The sequence below is a fragment of the Lepus europaeus genome, chromosome 13, assembly GCF_033115175.1.
Source record: "Lepus europaeus isolate LE1 chromosome 13, mLepTim1.pri, whole genome shotgun sequence".
NCBI classification, from domain to species: Eukaryota; Metazoa; Chordata; class Mammalia; order Lagomorpha; family Leporidae; genus Lepus; species Lepus europaeus.
The window spans coordinates 8,231,158-8,251,289 of NC_084839.1; the positions used below are offsets into that span (position 1 = coordinate 8,231,158).

The following is a 20,132-nucleotide window of genomic DNA, read 5'->3' on the forward strand; positions in this document are numbered from 1 at the left end:
CTCCAGCTCCCTGGGAAGAAAGCATCCGAGCACGGCGACACCACCGCCCCAGCTCCGGCCACAGCGAGCTGGGGAACCTGACCAGGCGGAGCCCGGCTTTGTTGCTGCGAAACAGCGACTTCACCGGCCTCAGCGCTGTCGAGAGGCAGCGTCTCCAGTGCAGAGATAACAGTTGCTACCACAAACAGAAAATTATGTAACTACAGAGCAGAAAACTGGGGCCAGTGCTGTGGTGTAGTGGGTAAAGCTGCTTCCTGCAGGGCTGGCATCCCATATGGGCACTGGTTCGAGTCCTGGCTGCTTCACTTTTGATCCAGCTCTCTGCTATGGCCTGGGAAAACAGGAGAAGATGGCCCACAACCTTGGGCCCCTGCACCCGCGTGGGAGACTGGGAAGAAGCTCCTGGCTCCTGGCTTCAGACCAGCGCAGCTCCGGCCATTGCGGCCAATTGGGGAGTGAGCCGTCAGATGGAAGACCTCTCTCTCTCCCCCTGCCTCTTTCTCTCCGCAACTCTGCCTTTCAAATAAATAAATCTTAGGAAGGAAGGGAGGGAAAGAGGGAGGGAGGGAGGAAAAATAAAAACATTTTAAGCCACCGTGAAATAAAAAGATTTCGAGCCTGTTCCATTTGTGTCACCACATGGTGACAAAGGTTCTCGTAACCTTTAAAGTCCTCCCATGAGTGTCTACCCAGTGGTTAAGACACAGGTTGGGGGGCCAGCACTGTGGCACAACGGGTTAATGCCCTGGCCTGCAGTGTTGGCATCCCATATGGGTGCTGGTTCGAGACCAGGCTGCTCCACTTCCGATCCAGCTCTCTGTTGTGGCCTGGGAAAGCAGTAAAGATGGCCCAAGTCCTTGGGCCCCTGCACCCACGTGGGAGACCCCGAAGAAGCTCCTGGCTTCGGATCGGCGCAGCTCCAGTCATTGCGGCCAATTAGGGAGTGAACCAGTGGATGGAAGACCTCTCTCTCTGCCTCTCCTCTCTATGTGTAACTCTGACTTTCAAATAAATAAATAAATCTTAAAAAAAAAAAAAAAAAAAAAAAGACACAGGTTGGGACAGCCACAGCCCACATGGGAGCACCTGGGCCCAACACCTGGCTCTGGCTCCCGACTCAGCTTCCTGCTACAGCAAATCCCGGGAGCCGGCAGGTCACTGTGCAGACGCTTGGCTCCCCCCCTCTCCCCCCCCCCCCCCCCCGCCCCAGAGGCCTGGAGTGAGCTCCTGGCTTCTGGCTTCCCCTGGCCCAGCCCCAGGCACTCCAAGCAGCAGATGGCACGTCTCTGTCTCTGTGTCTCTCCCTTCCTGTCCCTCTGTCAAGTAATTTTTTTTTAAATGGCTGAATGCCTGGCACATAGTAAATGTTTTTACTAAGGAAGTTACTGCTATTAACCATTCTGATGATGATAAAGACGGTTTGGTCCTAAAGATTTTCTCTTTGAAGGGAACATAAGCACGGAGCATAACATGATAAAGGGAAAACAAAGAAAGTTAATTCAAAATTTCTCCACAGGAGAAAATATCACAAACAAAATCATGAATGAAATGTGAAAGAACACTGCAAATAATAAACTGGGATTTTTTAAAAAGTAAGTTTCATAAAACTTTTGAGCTCATTGTCTTTCAGTAAATTTTTAAGGAAAAAAACTTTTTTTCTTAATTTTTAAAAATGTATTTGCATGTCTTTCAGAATTACAACTTTAGGAACACAGTGATTCTTCCCACTGTTCCCACCCTCCCACCCACACTCCGCCCCCCTCCTCCCTCTCCTATTCCCAGTCCTATCTTTTACCATGATCCATTTTCGATTAACTTCACACATCTAACTTAACTGTTCCAGGTCGATCTGCTTTACCCAGGTTGCCCACAGGTCCGCTAAAGCACCAGGCCACTTCACAACGTGAGCATCTGGCTCCCTCTCCTGGCCAAAGTCAGAACAGCACCAATACTCACGCAGCGTCGGTCTGCAGAGGATTCAGGTACCGCCCCTGCTCCAGGTTTAGTCTGTAAACTTCAGAGCTGCAAAGCGACGAGGAAAACGTTACCAGCGGGCAAGCTAGAACGAACCTTCCATTCATCTACTTACGTAAGTATAAACGGTATGGACATATGCAGATCACTACCGGCCACTACACATCTATAAAACTGACAAATTATCCTGTCTAAAAATAGTCATCTTATTTGTGGATTTGTTTATGTACAAAGCTTACTTAAAAAAGTGGTTTAAATTTTATTTAAAACACTCATCTGCCAAGGAAATAATACGAATCCATCAAGTAGAATATTATTTGCAGATAACATACAGAATCCAAGATCCAAAAGTATATATATTTATCTAGCTATACACATACAGAAGAGTAGAAGGAAATATAACACATAACAGGGACCCAGGCTGTGGTGCAGCAGGTCAAGCTATAACCTGTGGCCCAGCATCCCACATGGGCACCAGTTTAAGTCCCGGCTGCTCCACTTCCTTCCCAGCTCCCTGCTAATGCACCTGCGAAAGCAGTGGAGGATGGCCCAAGTGCTGGGCCTTGCACCCATGTGGGAGACCTGGAAGAAGCTCCTGGCTCCTGGCTTTGGATTAACCCAGCTCCAGCTGTTGTGGCCATTCAGGGAGTGAACCAGTGGGTGGAAGGTCTCCCTCTCTAATCCAACTCTGCCTTTCAAATAAAATAAATAAACACTAATAACGGTTTCCTCTGGGTGGCACAATTATGGGTGTATCTTTTTCTTGATAATTTTCTTTTGTGAAAAGATTTATTACTTGTTTATTTATTTGAAAGGCAGAGTGACAGAGAGAGAGCTTCCATCGCTGGGTCACTTCCCAAACGACTGCAATAGCTGGGGCTGGGCCAGGCCAAAGCCAGCAGCCAGGGGCTCCATCTGGGTCTCCCATGGGGGTGGCAGGGACCCGGGTTCTTGGGCCATCCTCTGCTGCCTCCCGGGGTACACACCAGCAGACAGCTGGATGGGAAGTGGAGGTGTTCCAAGCAGTGGCGTAACCACTGCACCACAAAGCCTGCCTCTTGTTTATACTTTGCTCTATTTTCCCAGCTTTCTAAAATGAATGTATATTGTTTTATAGTCATAGAAAAAGCAGCATTTAAAGTTAAAAGTCTTAGGAAACCATGTAATCGGGCTATGGACGCGACGTCCCCAGCGGCAGTGCCCTATAGGTCCCCTACGCATCTCTCCAAATCCAGATGGCTAGCAGAAGCAGGCAGGCGGCGTCCTCCCCTTCCGTACAGCCTGCCCCCCAACCTTCTCCTAAGTAGAGCCCATAGGCATGTGTGACCCAAATCACAAATGTCCTGAAAGAAATTCACCCTGGACATGGAACAAAGATAAGGCCAGAGCTGCGAGTTTTAGGAAGTAAACAGAAATCTGGGAAACTAAGAAATAACAACACGGTGAGTGGCCTAGGAGCTGGAAGCCGCCTCCCACATCCCACGCCAGAGCCGACTCCCACGTCCCACGCCAGAGGCCGCATTCAGTTCCTGGTTCCAGCTTGCCACGAACGCACACTCTGGGAGGCGGAGGTGATGCTCCGGTGGCTGGGCCCCAGTGCCCACAGGGAGACTGGAACAACGAGAGTCCCAGACCCTTCTTTGGCCCTGTCCAGTCCTGGCTGTTGCCAGCATTAGGGGTGAGGCGGCAGACAGGGCTCTTTCTAGTCTGCCTGCTGGTCTCTGTCCTCTTCTCTCTCTACCCCCTTTTATTTTATTTATTTATTTTTTAAAATTTACTCATCTATTTGAAAGTCAGAGTTACACAGAGAGAGAAAAGGCAGAGAGAGGTCTTCCATCCACTGGTTCACTCCCCAACTGGCCACAACAGCTGGAGCTGCGCTGATCCAAAGCCAGGAGCCAGGAGCTTCTTCGGGGTCTCCCATGTGGGTGCAGGGACCCAAGGACTTGGGCCATCTTCTGCTTTCCCAGGCCATAGCAGAGAGCTGGATCAGAAGTGGAACAGTTGGGTCTTGAACCGGTGCCCATATGGGATGCCGGCACTTTAGGCCAGGGCGTTAACCTGCTGTGCCAGCCCCTCTACCCACTTTTTATTAAAATACTTGAACATACACACACACAGGGTGGGCTATATGTCATGAGGCTTATACATTGCTCACGAGTATCTCCTGGTTGAACTATTATGATGAGTAACTACCATGGTTACTTCCAAAATCAGAAAAGAGTTTACTAAGCAAACCAGTGGCGTCAGAGGGGAGCGCTGCGGAGCAGTGGGCTAAGCCACGCTGGGGACGCCCATATTCCGTATCCGTACTGACTGCTCCGCTTCCGATCCAGTGTCCTGCTAATGACCTGGGAGGCAGCAGACCGTGCCTGGGTGTTTGAGCCCTGCACCCAGGAGACCCAGAGGGAGTTCCTGACTCCTGGCTTTGCTCTGGTCCAGTCCTGGCAGTCGCAGCCATTGGGGAATGAACCAACAGATAGGTGAATTCATTCTCTCTCTCACTCTGCCTTTCAAATAAATAATCTTTATAAATCAATCAATAAATTGCACGAATATGTAGAAAATAGGTTTTTTCATTTGCTTATTCCTTATTTTCTAAGTTTTTTTTTTTTTTTTACAATAACTACACATTTCTTTTTATTAAAACAGAAAGAAAATATACAGAAAATTCAAGAAGAGAAGCTGGGGGGTTGGGGCGGTGGGAGGAAACGCAGACAGGGATTAGAGTCAATACCTCGCACCCACGAAGTACAGGTCGCAGGACGGATAGTGGTAGGAGAAATCTCTGCCGAACTTTGGTATTCTGGTTTTGTAGTAAAAACCTGACTGTGAGTGAAATTCAATGTATCTGTCGTTATGTAGGAAGACAATCTGAAAATAAAACAAGAAAGTTAGGTTGTTCAGGTTTCCGGGTAAATGTCTGTCCCATCATCTCCGCAAGTGGCACAGGAAGAAAGCCTCTGCCCTCCCAACCTCCCCTCTCTAAACACAGGGCACCCTGCGCCGTGCTGACACAACGCCACTCCACGCGGGCTGACACGGCGCCACTCCACGCGGGCTGACACGGCGCCACTCCACGCGGGCTGACACGGCACCACTCCACGCGGGCTGACACGGCGCCACTCCACGCGGGCTGACACAGCCCCCAATCCACGCGGGCTGACACAGCGCCACTCCACGCGGGCTGACACAGCGCCACTCCACGCGGGCTGACACGGCGCCACTCCACGCGGGCTGACACAGCCCCCACTCCACGCGGGCTGACACAGCCCCCACTCCACGCGGGCAGCCTGTCTGCAGAGCGCACCAGATGCACCCCTTGTTCCCGGGCACTGCAGAGCCCAGTGAGCCACTTCCTCTTTCACCGGGGAACACGTTTTCATAATCCCCATTACCACACAGGGCCCGAAAACCTGCTATAAACCTAACTTCAACATACTACAAAGGCGTCGGCAACCTCTGCGGCTGGTACTGAAAGGTAAACTTACCAGTGTTTACAGACGTCTTAGAAAATTACATGTCTCAAAACACAGGATCGGGCTGGCGCCACTTATTTATAAATAAAAAAATGTGCCAAACCAAAAATCCAACATGTAACAGTAGAAAATCACAGGTCATGTATTACTACATATATGATATAATCCATATATCATAAAATTACTTATTACAAAATAAATTCCACTCACTCATTTCTTGAGTACAACCAGTACAAACTAATACTATTGTACATACCTTTGAATAGTCATCAGACAAAATCTCAAAGGTAACCACTGAAAAAGAAGAAATAGGAAAAAAATACAATTATTAATGTTCTTAATAAAAATGAAAACTTGGTACAAAGATTCTAATTCAACTCAGAAAGTAAAGATGAATACAATTTTTTTCATTTTTGTCCTATATAAAATAAGAACAAAATTGCTACAGTGCCCCCAAAACACCAAGTGGGAAGTAAAAGCATATCACCTGAATTAGGCAACAACTACAGACCACCTCACCTAGAGACCACCTCACCACAGACCACCTCACCCACAGACCACCTCACCCAAAGACCACCTCACCCACAGACCACCTCACCTACAGACACCTCACCCACAGATCACCTCACCTACAGACCACCTCACCCACAGACCCCTCACCCACAGACCACCTCACCCAAAGACCACCTCACCCACAGACCCCTCACCCAAAGACCACCTCACCCACAGATCACCTCACCTAGAGACCACCTCACCCACAGACCCCTCACCCACTGGCCACCTCACGCACAGACCACCTCACCCAAAGACCACCTCACCCACAGACCACCTCACACACAGACCACCTCACCCACTGGCCACCTCACCTAGAGACGACCTCACCCACAGATCACCTCACCTACAGACCACCTCACCCACAGACCCCTCACCCACAGACCACCTCACCTAGAGACGACCTCACCCACAGATCACCTCACCCACAGACCACCTCACCCACAGACCCCTCACCCACAGACCACCTCACCCAAAGACCACCTCACCCACAGACCCCTCACCCACAGACCACCTCACCTAGAGACCACCTCACCCACAGACCCCTCACCCACAGACCACCTCACCTAGAGACCACCTCACCCACAGACCCCTCACCCAAAGACCACCTCACCCACAGATCACCTCACCTAGAGACCACCTCACCCACAGACCCCTCACCCACTGGCCACCTCACCCACAGACCACCTCACGCACAGACCACCTCACCCACAGACCACCTCACCTACAGACCACCTCAACTAGAAATCACTTCAATTAGAGACCCACTCAACTAGATTTTTGGCAAAAGGGAGGCAAAGTCATGAAATAGAATGACTTCTAAACTTTGCTACTGTTTTTCTGAGATGCTCAAAACAAAATAATTTTCAAGACTTTCTAATGTTTACATTAAAGAACATTAAAAATCGTTGCTTACAAAAACAATAATTTTTTTACTACTTCACAGTTCTGCTAAACAAAAGTTAAAAGTGATAACAGGCCAGCACTGCGGCTCACTAGGCTAATCCTCCGCCTGCGGCGCCGGCACACCGGTTCTAGTCCCGGTCGGGGCGCCGGATTCTGTCCCGGTTGCCCCTCTTCCAGGCCAGCTCTCTGCTGTGGCCCGGGAAGGCAGTGGAGGATGGCCCAAGTGCTTGGGCCCTGCACCCCATGGGAGACCAGGAGAAGTACCTGGCTCCTGGCTTCAGATCAGCGAGATGCGCTGGCCACAGCACACCGGCCGCGGCGGCCATTGGAGGGTGAACCAACGGCAAAGGAAGACCTTTCTCTGTCTCTCTCACTATCCACTCTGCCTGTCAAAAAATAAAAAATAAAAAAAAAGTGAAAACAGCCATTTTTATACAGTGGTACACAGGGATGCAACTGTCTACAGACAGCCAGGGGTGAAACAAGCTAGGAGTGTGTGCTCCTATTTCCACGGGACACATTCCCTATTAACTTTCCCTTCACACACTAGGCCCAATGACAAAAGCACCTGAACTTTCCTCATTTCAACTTGCCCCCTGATAGCCAGAGATTTTCACACTGACCTCCACACTGTTCACGGAAAGTGGAACTCGAAGCTAAGTTCAGAGGGAGGCGAGGAGGCCTCGAGGACGCCTGCCCCGCTGTGGGGGAGCTCCCTCTAGATCTGAGGCCAGCTTCCTGCTAACGTGGCCCTGGGAGGCTGCAGGTCAGGCATGCAGAGATACACTGTGTTCACTGGGTCCCTGCCGCCCACATCGGAGACCTGGACTGAGTTCCCGGCTCCTGGTTCTGGCCCAGCCCAGTCCCAGCTGCTGCAGGCATTTGGGGAGTCGACCAATGGGTTCAAGAGCTCTGTTTCTCAAATTGAGAAAAAAAGCAAACCGGAAATGCATGCGTACTCTGTAAACCCCTTGGCCTGAAGGCTCCTTGGACGCCGCTCCCGGGATGATGCTACAGTGCGCGGCCAGGGGGAGTGGGGTCTGAGGTGCTCAGAAGCAGCTCCCTCTGGCCAGCAGCAGCAGGGGCGGTCAGCAGCCCTGCCGCACACAGGGCCCGCAGCCGTGACGAGGAGCAAGGCAGCCTCCAGGAGCTGAGCCTGCTGCAAAACCCCAGGACCGCCAGTCCTACAGTCCCACAGCCACGACCAGACACCTGAAGGATCTGGGAAGCAGGTTCTCACCCAGTGTCTCCAGAAGAGTTGCACCCGGCCGACACCAGGGTCAGGTCTGGACCCAGAAGGGCAGGTGCAGACCCAAGACCTACAGAGCTGTAAGCTACTGAAGGGATGTTTTCAGCCCCTCAGTTGTGATAATTTGCTATTTCACCATCGAAAATGAACACACAAATCAAAAATGAGAAAGGCACACAAACCGAGGAGCCATCTTGGGGGCGGGCGTTGTGGCACAGCCGGTTAAGTCGCACCTGTGTGGGCCTCATCCCAAATCATAGCACTGGCTAAGTCCCCGTTCCTCCATCTCCAGTCAGGCTCCCTGCTAGTGCGCCTGGAATACCTGCAGATGATGGAGGCCCAAGTACCTGGACCCTGCCGCCCACACTAGAGGTTCAAATGGAGATGCAGGCTCCTAGCTTTGCTCTGGCCCAGCCCTCGTCACTGCAGCCATTTGGAGTGAATCAGTACATAGAAGATCAATTGATCGATCGATTGATCTCTCTCTCTCTCTCTCCCTCCCTCCCTCCCTCCCTCCCTCTCTTGCTACTCTGCCTTTCAAATAAGTCCTTTTTAAAAAAAAACTATTTTCAGGGCCAGCGCCATGGTTCAACAGGCTAATCCTCCGCCTTGCGGCACTGGTACACCGGGTTCTAGTCCCGGTTGGGGCGCCAGATTCTGTCCCGGTTGCCCCTCTTCCAGGCCAGCTCTCAGCTATGGCCCGGGAAGGCAGTGGAGGATGGCCCAAGTGCTTGGGCCCTGCACCCCATGGGAGACCAGAAGCACCTGGCTCCTGGCTTCAGATCAGCATGGTGGGCTGGCCGCGGTGGCCATTGGAAGGTGAACCAATGGCAAAGGAAGACCTTTCTCTCTGTCTCTCTCTCTCACTGTCCACTCTGCCTGTCAAAAAATAAAAAACAACTATTTTCATCAAGTCAGTTTTAGCCTCTTACCTTCTGAATCCAAACACCTTTCAAACTTCAAGGATAACTGATAGGTGTCATAGCAGCGAACCCGAGGTTTATATGTTCCTATAAAAAAAAAAGTTAGATGATGCAAAATCGAGAAATTGAAAAACCCACTTTTCACAGTCAGCACCCAGATGGCTGGCGAGGGTGCCGCCTCCACTCAGGGGCAGGCAGCACTAAACACAGCAAATGAAAGAGAAGGAAAGCAGCCCCTCCCAAACGTCCCACGGGGAAACTGAACACAAATCAACAAGGAGCTCACAGAAGATGGAAACACAGACAATGAATCGACTTCACAGTGAGTCTAATCAAAGCAGATTCAAACACGCAATACCCTCTCCAAACTCTTAAACAGCAGAGCAGCAGAGACAGAGGGAGAGCCAGCTCCTCCACCCAGCGGCTCCTTCTCCAAATGGCTGCTCAACCAGGCCTGGGTCAGGCCAAAGCCCGGAGCGAAACTCCATCCAGATCTCCCATCTCCCACATGGATGGCAGGGGCCGAAGTGCGTTGGCCATTTCCATTGCCTTCCCAGGGGCATTAGCAGGGAGCTGATTGGAAGTAGAGCAGCTGGGACTTGAACCAGATCTCTGATATGGGACGCTGCGGCTGCAAGCCGCAATTCAACCAGTATGCCACAACACGCGCCTCTGAAATACTTTTTACACATCAGAATGGCCAAGACGAAAAACAGTTAATAGTTGTGTTGGGAGGGTTAAAAATAAGTACTTTCAGGACTGGTGCTGTGGGTTGGGACACTGGCACCCCAAATCAGAGCAGCAGTTCAAGTCCAGGCTGCTCTGCTTCCAACCCAGCTTCTCAGGGTACCTGGGAAAGCAACAGAAGACGGCCCAGGTCCTTGGGCCCTGACACCCACATGGGAGACTCCAATGGGGTTCCAGTGGATGGAGGATCTTTCTCCCTTTGTTCCCGCCCCCTCTGTTGCACTGCCTTCCAAACAAATAAACAAACATTTACAAATAAAGAAGTAAGCATGTTCGTCCACTGCAGTTGATCAGTGTACACGACAACTCGTCTAGAGGACAGCCCAGCACACGCTGAAGCTGATGACCACGCACCCTCCGTCTACAGTAACTTACAGACACAGAGCGCCCCCTGCAGCACTGTTGGTAAACGGCCACCACAGGGAAATGAGGTCCACACAAGGGAAGGGCACACAGCGCTCAGGGCACAGGCAGGCCTGCCACTCCTGTCACAGAGCTGCCACGTGGAAGGGAGAGGAAGGGAGCAGAGACCGGGCGAGCGCTGAAGAACGGGCGCACTCGATCCCGAAGTCGTCACACTAAACGAGTCCCTGCACGCCTCGGTCGGAGTTAGCAATGCCAACGCTGCCTGCTGCTCTTGCACACCTCACCTTCCGTATTTCTGTGATGCTTCCATTTTGTATAAGTTTATCACGTTCTGACCAGGTGAAAAAGTCATTTGCAAGACAAATAAAGACATCCTAAAAAGAAGGAAGCGGTCCCACGTTTTCTGGCACAGATCACAGCCCCAAGATCTCATTTTAAGAAAAGAAACTTAAAAAAAACAACAGCCCAGTAACCTGTTGTATAACCATCCTAGCATTCCATACATGATTTGAAAGACTACAAGATTATATAAAACTTCATGTGTACATGCAGGGCCCACTTTCCCTTTTAATTGGGAGGCGTGTTTGCTTTTGTCTTTTACTTCTGATCATTTAAAAGGCTTGCACGTATCATTTTGGCCTTCAGAAAATAAAGTGGCTGGAAACATACGTTGCTCCTCTATTTCTTACGCCTTTTCCCCAAGCACCAGTCCAGACTAACAGTGCCACTGAGAACAGATCTAACTGTGGCATGGTCACACACAGGAACCCAGAGCCTGGTTAGTTCACGTGAATCAGTCCTTAGCACATCCCCTGCGTCACTGAAATGCTTTTACGAGTCAATCTTACTCCGCTTGTTCGCAGCCACGAGGCCTGAACACCAAAGGCAACCTGAGGAAGGCGTAGATACAGAGATCAAAGGAAGACCCTCCAGGGAATCAAACGGGGGAAGCAAATGACAACCAGGTCCCCTCCCCTCGGCAGCAGAGAGGCCTCTGGAACAGGCCAAGAAGGCCCCCACACCCGTGCTGCTCCACGCGGCAGCCAGCATGTACAGCTATGAACGTGAAGATGGAATCCAATGTAAAGTTCAGTCCCACATTCTCACTAGCCATGTTTCACATATTCTTTAGGAGATGTTTCTTTTTACGATAAAAATAAAACCAAAGCATTCTTGGGGCCGGCACTGTGGCACAGCAGGTTAAAGCCCCAGTCCACAGCGTCAGCATCCCATAGGGCACCAGTTTGAGTCCCGGCTGCTCCACGTCCGATCCAGCCCTCTGCTGTGGCCTAGGAAAGCAGTAGAAGATGGCCCAAGTGCTAGGGCCCCTGCACCCACATAGAGAACTGGCAGAAGCTCCTGGCCCCTGGATTTGGATCAGCTCAGTTTTGGCCATTGCAGTCATTTGGAGAGTGAACAGCAGATAAAAGACCTCTCTCTCTCTCTCCGGCTCTACCTCTTTCTATAACCCTTTCAAATAAATAAAAATAAATCTTTAAAAAAACAAAACAGAACAAAAGCATTCTGAATAAGAGGAAAAGCAGCACAAGTACTGGTGTAGCAGCTAAGATGCTGGTGAGACGCCCGCTCCCCACGTGGAGCTCCTGGATTTAATCCTGGACACCAGCTCCTGACTCCAGCTTCCTCCTAATGCAGACCCTGGGAGGCAGCAGTGATGGCTCCCGTGGTGGGGTTTCTGCCACTCGTGTGGGCGATCACAAACCTAATGAGGGCAAAAACCCAGATGGCATTCCAACTCCTCGCCATTGGAGGCATTTGGGGACCAAGCCAGTAGATGACCAATTTCTTTGAAAGGCAAAGTTGGGGGTGGGGGGAGATGGAGACAGGGAGACGGAGATGGAGACGGAGACGGAGAGAGGGAGAGAGGGAGAGAGGGAGAGAGGGAGAGAGGGAGAGAGAGAGAGAGAGAGAGAAAGAGAAAATCTTCCAACCACTGGTTCATTCCCCAAATGACAATGGCCAGAGCTGGGCTAGGCCGAAGCCAGTAATAAGGAGTTTCTGGGTCTCCCATGTGGGTGCAGGGGCCCAAGTACCTTGGGCCATTTTCCACTGCTTTCCCAGGCCATTAGCAGGGAGAGGAACAGAAGTGGAGCAGCCGGGACAGGAACCAGTGCCCATATGTGATGCCAGCGTGGCAGGCAGTGCCTTAACCTACTATACCACAATGCCAGCCCCTATAAATAAATTTTTTTAAAAGTAGAAATGGAAACAATTAATTTTGCCAGGGAATGTAAAATGATTTCATAAAAGAAAATGTAATTTAATAGATATAACCTCTTTCCTAATCTGTCTCCCAGCTCTCTGTGAGCTTGGACAAGCTACTTGTTATCTCTTGATCAAAACAAATTAAGTTTCTGAACATAAAATTGTAGGCCAGTGTCAAGAGAGACAACCATTAACTGAGAAAAAACCAGACTGGGGGCCGGCGCTGTGGCACAGCGGGGAAAGCCGGCACTTGCAGTCCCAGCTGCTCCACTTCCCTTCCAGCTCTCTGCTATGGCCTGGGAAAGCAGCAGAAGATGGCCTACGCACTTGGGCCCCTGCACCCGCGTGGGAGATCCAGAAGAAGCTCCTTGCTCCTGGCTTCAGATTGTCTCGGCTCTGCCATTTCGTCCAACTGGAGACTGAACCAGTGGATGGAGGACCTCTCTCTCTCTCTCTGACTCTCCTTCTCTCTCTGTGTAACTCTGACTTTCAAATAAATAAATAAATCTTTGGAAATAAACACCAACCTGACAGTATATGCACGCACACATGCAGGAAGGGATCAAGGGACATGGTTGGAAACGAAACAGGTGGAAGCTGTAACAGCCAAATGTGCAGACAATGCACGGGACGTAGGCACCAGAAGCCCGGCCAGGCTGGGTAAGAGTTCAACACTGTGACATGCTGAAAGTTCCTGTATTTCATGATTTTTTTGACCATGATTAATATTGTTAATGCCAAATCTCCGTATTAGAACCTGATACATAAAATCTTGTTAGAAGTGATCCTTCCTATGCCCTCATTCACTGTTGGTGGCACTGTCAGTGTTAGGATCAATTCAGAACAGGCACAGATACATGACAAAGCAAGTACAGTGATCAGTTACCGCAGAACCTAGGTACTGGATAAGTGGTGATCACTGTACATTTCTTCAATATCTATATATTTCTTAAATCTTTTATAATAAAATGTCAGGGGAAGAGAAGTGATCTTCCCCACCAAAGTATTTCCTTCTATAAAGTGTATGTAAATCATAACCAAGAAGATGCTCACCAGTTGCTAAAATATACTGTCCATCTTTTGACACCTTGATAGTGGTACACACAGTAGGCATTTCAAAATCCTGAATAAGTTCAATTCTTCTACGGACATCTACAAAAAAAAGAAAGGATCATTAGTTTAACTGCTGCATGCTTGCTCTTTATCACAGAAAGATGCAACATGCAGAGTGGTCACAGCACGCCACGCCTCCAATGCTTCCCAGCCCGCGGAGACCCCAGCAGCTACCCCTTAAACAGAAGACAGGGCACGCATCTGTGCCATCGTTAGGTGTCACTCGGGCCCACATCTCAAACCAGAGGGACTGGGTTTGGTCCCAGCTCTGCTTCCTGCTAGGGCACACCCTGGGAGGCAGCAGGAAGTGGATCAAGCCCTTGGTCCCACCACCCTGTGAAAGACCTAGGCTGGGTTTCAACTCCTGGTTTTGGCCTGGCCCAGTCCCAGCTGTTGTGGGCTTCTGGGGAGTAAATTAACAGATGGAAAGCCTGTGTCTGTCTCCATCTTTAAAATAAGTAAGTTTTTAAAAAAAAAAAAAAAGTCTTTTTTTAACTCATACATTATTTTTCTAAGTTAAATATTTTATTTTTACTTTTCAGAAAAGAAAAAACATCACTGCAATTAAAAACCAATTTCACAGGCCGGCGCCGTGGCTTAACAGGCTAATCCTCTGCCTTGCGGCGCTGGCACACCGGGTTCTAGTCCCGGTCAGGGCGCCGGATTCTATCCCAGTTGCCCCTCTTCCAGGCCAGCTCTCTGCTATGGCCCAGGAAGGCAGTGGAGGATGGCCCAAGTGCTTGGGCCCTGCACCCGCTTGGGAGACCAGGATAAGCACCTGGCTCCTGGCTTCAGATCAGCGAGATGCGCTGGCCGCAGCAGCCATTGGAGGATGGACCAATGGCAAAAGGAAGACCTTTCTCTCTCTCACTATCCACTCTGCCTGTCAAAAAAAAAAAAAACAACAATTTCACTATAGTGTATGAAAATCTACTTTTAACACCTGGAAAAGGAGTGAACAGAACAAACATTAAAACACTATCAGAGCTGGCACTGTGGCTCAGAGCCAGCATCCCACGTGGGTGCTGATTCGAGTCCTGGCTGCTCCTCTTCCAATCCAGCTCTCTGCTATGGCCTGGGAAAGCAGTACAAGATGGCCCAAGTCCTTGGGCCCCTGCACTCACGTGGGAGACCAGGAAGAGGCTCCTGACTCCTGGCTTCGGATTGGCCCAGCTCCCACCATTGCAGCCATTTGGGGAGCGAACCAGCAGAAGGAAGACCTTTCTCTCTCTCTCTCTCCCTCTCCCTCTGTCTGTAACTCTACCTCTCAAATAAATAAGTAAAATCTTCACACAAAAGAAAAAAATACCTCTTAAAACCACTATCATTACCCAATTAGGCCAAGAACTAAGTCTTATACAAGTTCAGTATGTCTTATTGAAAAGTTTGAGACCCAAGAGAAGTGTTTCCGACTGCAGATTTTTTGGGATTTTAGAATATCTGCATATACATAATGAAGCATCTTAGGGATGGGACCCAAGTCTAAACATGAAATTCACACATGTCTCACATACACCCACACACACCTTATACACCCTTCCTGAAGGCAATTCTGTGTAACATTTTTAGTACTCTTTAGTTTTGACTGCCACCCGTCACTCGAAGCCAGGTATGGCATTTACCACCAGTGGTGTCAGTCAGCACAAGCTTCCGATTTTACAGCATCTGGATTTTCGGTTAGGAACGCTCAACCAGTGAACAACTTTCTTCCCGTACGCAGTCCGAATCTGCTTTGTTACACTTGAGAACATGGGACCTGGGCGACCAGATGAAACAAGAATCTAAACGGTGATGAAGCAGCTCTGTGCTGGACCCTGACTTGGATTTTTAATTGACCACCTTCAGTACTATAAAGAGGCCATCTTCCCAAGATACTTGCCTCGAGGCATTTAGCGCTGTGATCTCCAGACAGTAAGTTAAGATAAATCTGCTCTTCTATATGACAAGTTGCAAGGGAGAAACTCAAATGAAGATCTGTTCACCAAAATGATTCACACTACAAACTGGCATTAGAGTCCCAAATCAAACCCACTATGAGGAACGAGTCACCGACACTGACAGGAAGCCCACAGCCCACGTCAAAGTGTCAGGTTCAAGCCCCAGCTCCTGTCCAAACACCAGCTGCTGCTGACGCATGCTGTGGGATGTTGGTGATGGCTCAAGTAACTGGGTCCTTGCCCCAACATGGGAGACCTGGACTGGGATCCTAGCTCCCAGAATGACCCAGCCACAGCTACTGCACGCATTTAGGTAATGAACCAGCAGACGACAGCTCTCTGTCATCTGTCGGTCTGTCATCTGTCGGTCTGCCTCTGCCTCTCAAATAAATAAATAAATAAATAATTTTTTAAAAAGATTTATTTATTTATTTGAAAGTCAGAGTTACACAGAGAGAGAAGGAGAGGCGCAGAGAGAGAGAGAGAGAGAGAGAGAGAGAGGTCTTTCATCTGCTGGTTCACTCCCTAATTGGCTGCAACAGCCAGAGCTGAGCCAATCCAAAGGCAGGAGCCAGGAGCCTCCTCCGGTCTCCCACATAGGCGCAGGGGCCCAAGGACTTGGGCCACCTTCCACTGCTTTCCTAGGCCATAGCAGAGAGCTGGATAAGAAGTGGAGCAGCCGGGACTTGAACCGGTGCCCATATGGGATGCCGGCACTACAGGTGGCAGCTTCACCTGCTATGCCACAGCACCGGCCCCAAATAAATAATTTTTAAAAAATCTTCTACAAAGATTTTTATTGTTCATACTCATATTTGTATATCCAATACGTAAAATTACTTTGTCCAAAGATAAAATGCTTATTGTCTCTGTATCTCAAAAACTGACAAATGGATTCAACCAACAGAAAAAGCTTTGGCTGCACATGAGAATCAGACAATTATGATCCTTCTGGGTCTCCCATGTGGGCGCCGGTTCTAGTCCCAGCTGCTCCTCTTCCAATCCAGCTCTCTGCTATGGCCCGGGAAGGCAGTGGAGGATGGCCCAAGTCCTTGGGCCCCTGCACTCGCATGGGAGACCAGGAAGAAGCTCCTGGCTCCTGGCTTCAGACCTGCTCTGCTCCAGCCATTGTGGCCATTTGGGGAGTGAACCAGCAGATGGAAGACCTCTCTCTGTCTCTCCCTCTTTCTGTCTACAACTATGCCTCTCAAGTAAATAAATAAATCTTAAGAAAAAGGAGGAGGAGGAAAAGGACAAACACCGTATTGATTCCCCTGCACTCTGTAAGCCTCGCTGTGTGCGGCCCTGTGGCACGGATGGGTCACCGACAACACTCACCGACATCCTTCTTCTGCAGCGCTCTCTTCTTCCGATCAGAAAGCCACTTGGAGAAAACAGAGAGACGATTTTAACACCACTCTACCTAGGTCGCTTTCTGCCTGCAATAACAGCACCTGCTCATATTAAAAATTCAAACTTTAGAGGATGATGTAACTTAGAAAATGAAAATATTCTGTAATCCTAACCAATGGCTACCAAATCTTCCGGATCTCTTTCCTTGAATATACTTCCACTTACTAAATAATAATTTTTTGAGCTACCATGTTTAACACAAGAGAAAACTAATTCACCTAATCAACTCAGGGAAAGCAATAAGCCTCTTATCTGGTGGGTTCCAGCTAAGACATGAAACAGCCAAATCTATTTAAGTGAAATTTCTTTTCTTTTTTCTTTTTTTTTTTTTTCTTTTTGACAGGCAGAGTGGACAGTGAGAGAGAGAGACAGAGAGAAAGGTCTTCCTTTGCCGTTGGTTCACCCTCCAATGCTCGCCATGCTGCGCTGATCAAAAGGCAGGAGCCAGGTGCTTCTACTGGTCTCCCATGGGGTGCAGGGCCCAAGGACTTGGGCCATCCTCCACTGCACTCCAGGGCCACAGCAGAGAGCTGGCCTGGAAGAGGGGCAACCGGGACAGAATCTGGCGCCCCAACCGGGACTAGAATCTGGGGTGCCAGCACCGCAAGGCGGAGGATTAGCCTAGTGAGCCACGGCGCCGGCTATTTAAGTGAAATTTCAAAAGGAAAACATTAAGACAAAAGTTTCGTCTAGCAATACATTTTTTTTACAAAGAGTAAAATCAGATAAATAACTGGTCAAACTGCTGACACTGATAAAGAAAGGGTACTTTTACGGTTCCGGGCACCGATGGCAGCCTGTACTCCAGCACCCCGTTTAGCAAGAGGCACTTCCACTGCACTTGTCAGTAGGGCTACCCCGAAACAGTGGGTCTCAGCCAGGGGCAGTCCGCCTCCCAGCGGGCATTCAGCAACTCCTGGGGACGCTTTCGGTTGTCACTAGAGGTATGCCCGGCACCCCGAGGACAGAGGCCACACTCTGCGGAACACCCACCCAGGAAGGCCCAGCCCAGACTGCCACCAACGGCAAGGCTACGACAGCCCTCCCTAAAGCAAGGAAAAGCAAGCACGCCACTCAGCAGACGCCATCTCTAAAAGCAGACGCGACGCAGAACCCGGGCCAGGCCGCGGCATCCGGCCTCTGGGACACACTCAGGACCCGAGCTGAGCGCCAGACAAGGAGCCAGAGGAGCCAGAGGAGCCGGAGCCTGGCATCGCACTCCGGCCATCGCGCTCAGCCCAGCAGCGCCCAGGCTGCCGGCGGCGCAGGGCTGGTGTGCCTCTGGGACACACTCAGGTCCCGAGCTGAGGGCCAGGCGGTGTCCACGCCGGACAAGGCGGGAGAACCGGAGCCGGGCAGGGCTGCCCTCCGGCCATGGTGCCCAGGCTGCTGGCGGCGCGGGGCCGGCGTGCCTCTGGCTCTCTGGCACTCGAGTTCAGCTCCCGGGGACGCTGGGGGACTTCCCAGGCACACGTGCATCCCGGCGCATCGGCCTGTGGCAGCAGGGAGGTCTACGCCCGCCACGGCTTCCCGCCCCGACCAGGATCCGGCCTGTGGCAGCAGGGAGGTCTACGCCAAGGCTCCCCGCCCCGACCAGGATCCGGCCTTCTCTTCTGAGGGAGCTACTCAAGGAAGGGGCGGTCCTTCTGGGAACAGGGGTCCTACGTATGGGGCAAAGAGGAGGGGGCCGGGACCTGGGAGGGCCAGAAACCTGACACGGCACCGGTGGGGAGCGAGGTCCAGCCGGGACCTGTCACCCAAATGGACAAGCAGGCAGTGTGGCACGGGACAAAGGAGCCTGAGGGTTAGCCCAGACGAAAGGCGGAGTGACAGAGACAGAGACAGAGACAGAGAGAGAGAGAGAGGTCTTCCATTCACAGGTTCCCTCCCCAGATGCCCACAGTACTCCAGGCTGGGCCAGGCTGGGCCAGGCTGGGCCAGGCGCCGACTGCTGGAAGCCCTCTTTCAAAGAAATGCCCGTGGGCCACCCTCTGTGCTGCCCCAGGCACTGGGCCGGGTTGGCGCTCGGACACAGCGCGCCAGGCAGCCCAAGTGGCGCTGAACCTGCTGCAGCTCCAGGCCCGCCCACGCCCAGCGCTGACGCTGTATCCCGCCCGCTCACTCACTCTCCATCATCCTCCCCTCCATGACACATTCGCTCCGGATCCCACACTCACAACGGGGCCGCCTGCACAGCTTAGCTCCTCAGGAGCGTGCACAGAACGAAGGAGTAGCGAATGAGAATCAGGGGGAGACGTGCCATTCCTGACACCGGGAACGCGGAGGAGAGGCCAAGCCTCTCACCACCGGCCCCCAGATGTCCCTGGAGGGGCTGGGGGGCTGCCCCTCCCCACCCTCCTCTGGATCCCAGCCGCACGGCCTACAGACCGGGGCAGAACCACGCACTTACACCGCGCGGCCAGGCGAGTCCCGCAGGCGGGGAAAGGCGTCCGCCGCTGCCGACCGTGCACCTGCGAGGCCCGTGTCCCCACCGCCCACTGCCGTACCCGGCCCACGCGCGAGGACCACGACCCGCGGGCGGACGGGCACCGGCACGCAGCGGGCCAGGTGCCCGTCCACGTTTTCCTGGCGGCACCGCCACCCATGCCCAGGCCGACTTGGCCTCGGCTCCAGAGAACCGGGCGCCCACCAGCCTGGCCCCCAGCGCGCCCGCACCCGCCTCCGGGCAGCCGGGACGGCCCCGACTCACCTCAGGAAGGGACTTGCCGCAGCTCAGGCTGTAAATCTTCACCTCGTTAAGGCTGGACACTTGCATGGCGACGGCGAGAGGCAGCGACCCCAGCCGCTGTGCACGGTCCCCTCCTACCCGCACGCTTCAGCATCCGAATCCCAGGCCCGGCACAGCGCGGCGTGCGGCGGCGGGCGCCGGGTGATGACGCACTTCCGGCCGCCGGGACGTGCGCCAGTTCCCGGAAGGAGCGAGGCGGCGGCGCCGGGGGAAGAGCTGGGGAGCCCCTGAGAGAGCTGGGGAGCCCGGGGGAAGAGCTGGGGAGCCCGGGGAGCCCCGGTGAGGCGGGGGAGCCGGGGGAGAGCTGGGGAGCCCGGGGAGGCGGGGGAGAGTTGGGGAGCCGTGGTGAGGCGGGGGAGCCCGGGGGAGAGCTGGGGAGCCCCGGTGAGGCGGCGGAGCCGGGGGAAGAGCTGGGGAGCCCGGTAAGGTGGGGGAGAGCTGGGGAGCCCGGTGAGGCGGGGGAGAGCTGGGGAGCCCCGGTGAGCGGCGGAGCCGGGG

At 52.0% G+C, this 20,132-nt stretch overlaps 1 protein-coding gene across 2 annotated transcripts in view; it reads right to left on the minus strand.

Moving 5' to 3' along the window:
- Positions 1–19,763, minus strand: part of NOL10 (nucleolar protein 10) — a 98,075-nt gene extending 78,312 nt beyond the window's left edge. Inside the window, exons 1-7 of one of the 2 annotated variants that reach the window (XM_062208955.1) lie at positions 19,596–19,763; positions 16,811–16,856; positions 13,476–13,574; positions 9,093–9,170; positions 5,710–5,747; positions 4,712–4,848; positions 1,957–2,022 (exon numbers count right to left, since the gene is read on the minus strand). In XM_062208955.1, the coding sequence (XP_062064939.1) occupies positions 1,957–2,022; positions 4,712–4,848; positions 5,710–5,747; positions 9,093–9,170; positions 13,476–13,574; positions 16,811–16,856; positions 19,596–19,661 (530 nt within the window). In that variant the 5' untranslated portion in view covers positions 19,662–19,763. The remainder of the gene's footprint in view (positions 1–1,956; positions 2,023–4,711; positions 4,849–5,709; positions 5,748–9,092; positions 9,171–13,475; positions 13,575–16,810; positions 16,857–19,595) is intronic. The other variant, XM_062208956.1, reaches the window with a different exon arrangement.
- Between the last annotated feature and the right edge of the window lie 369 nt (positions 19,764–20,132).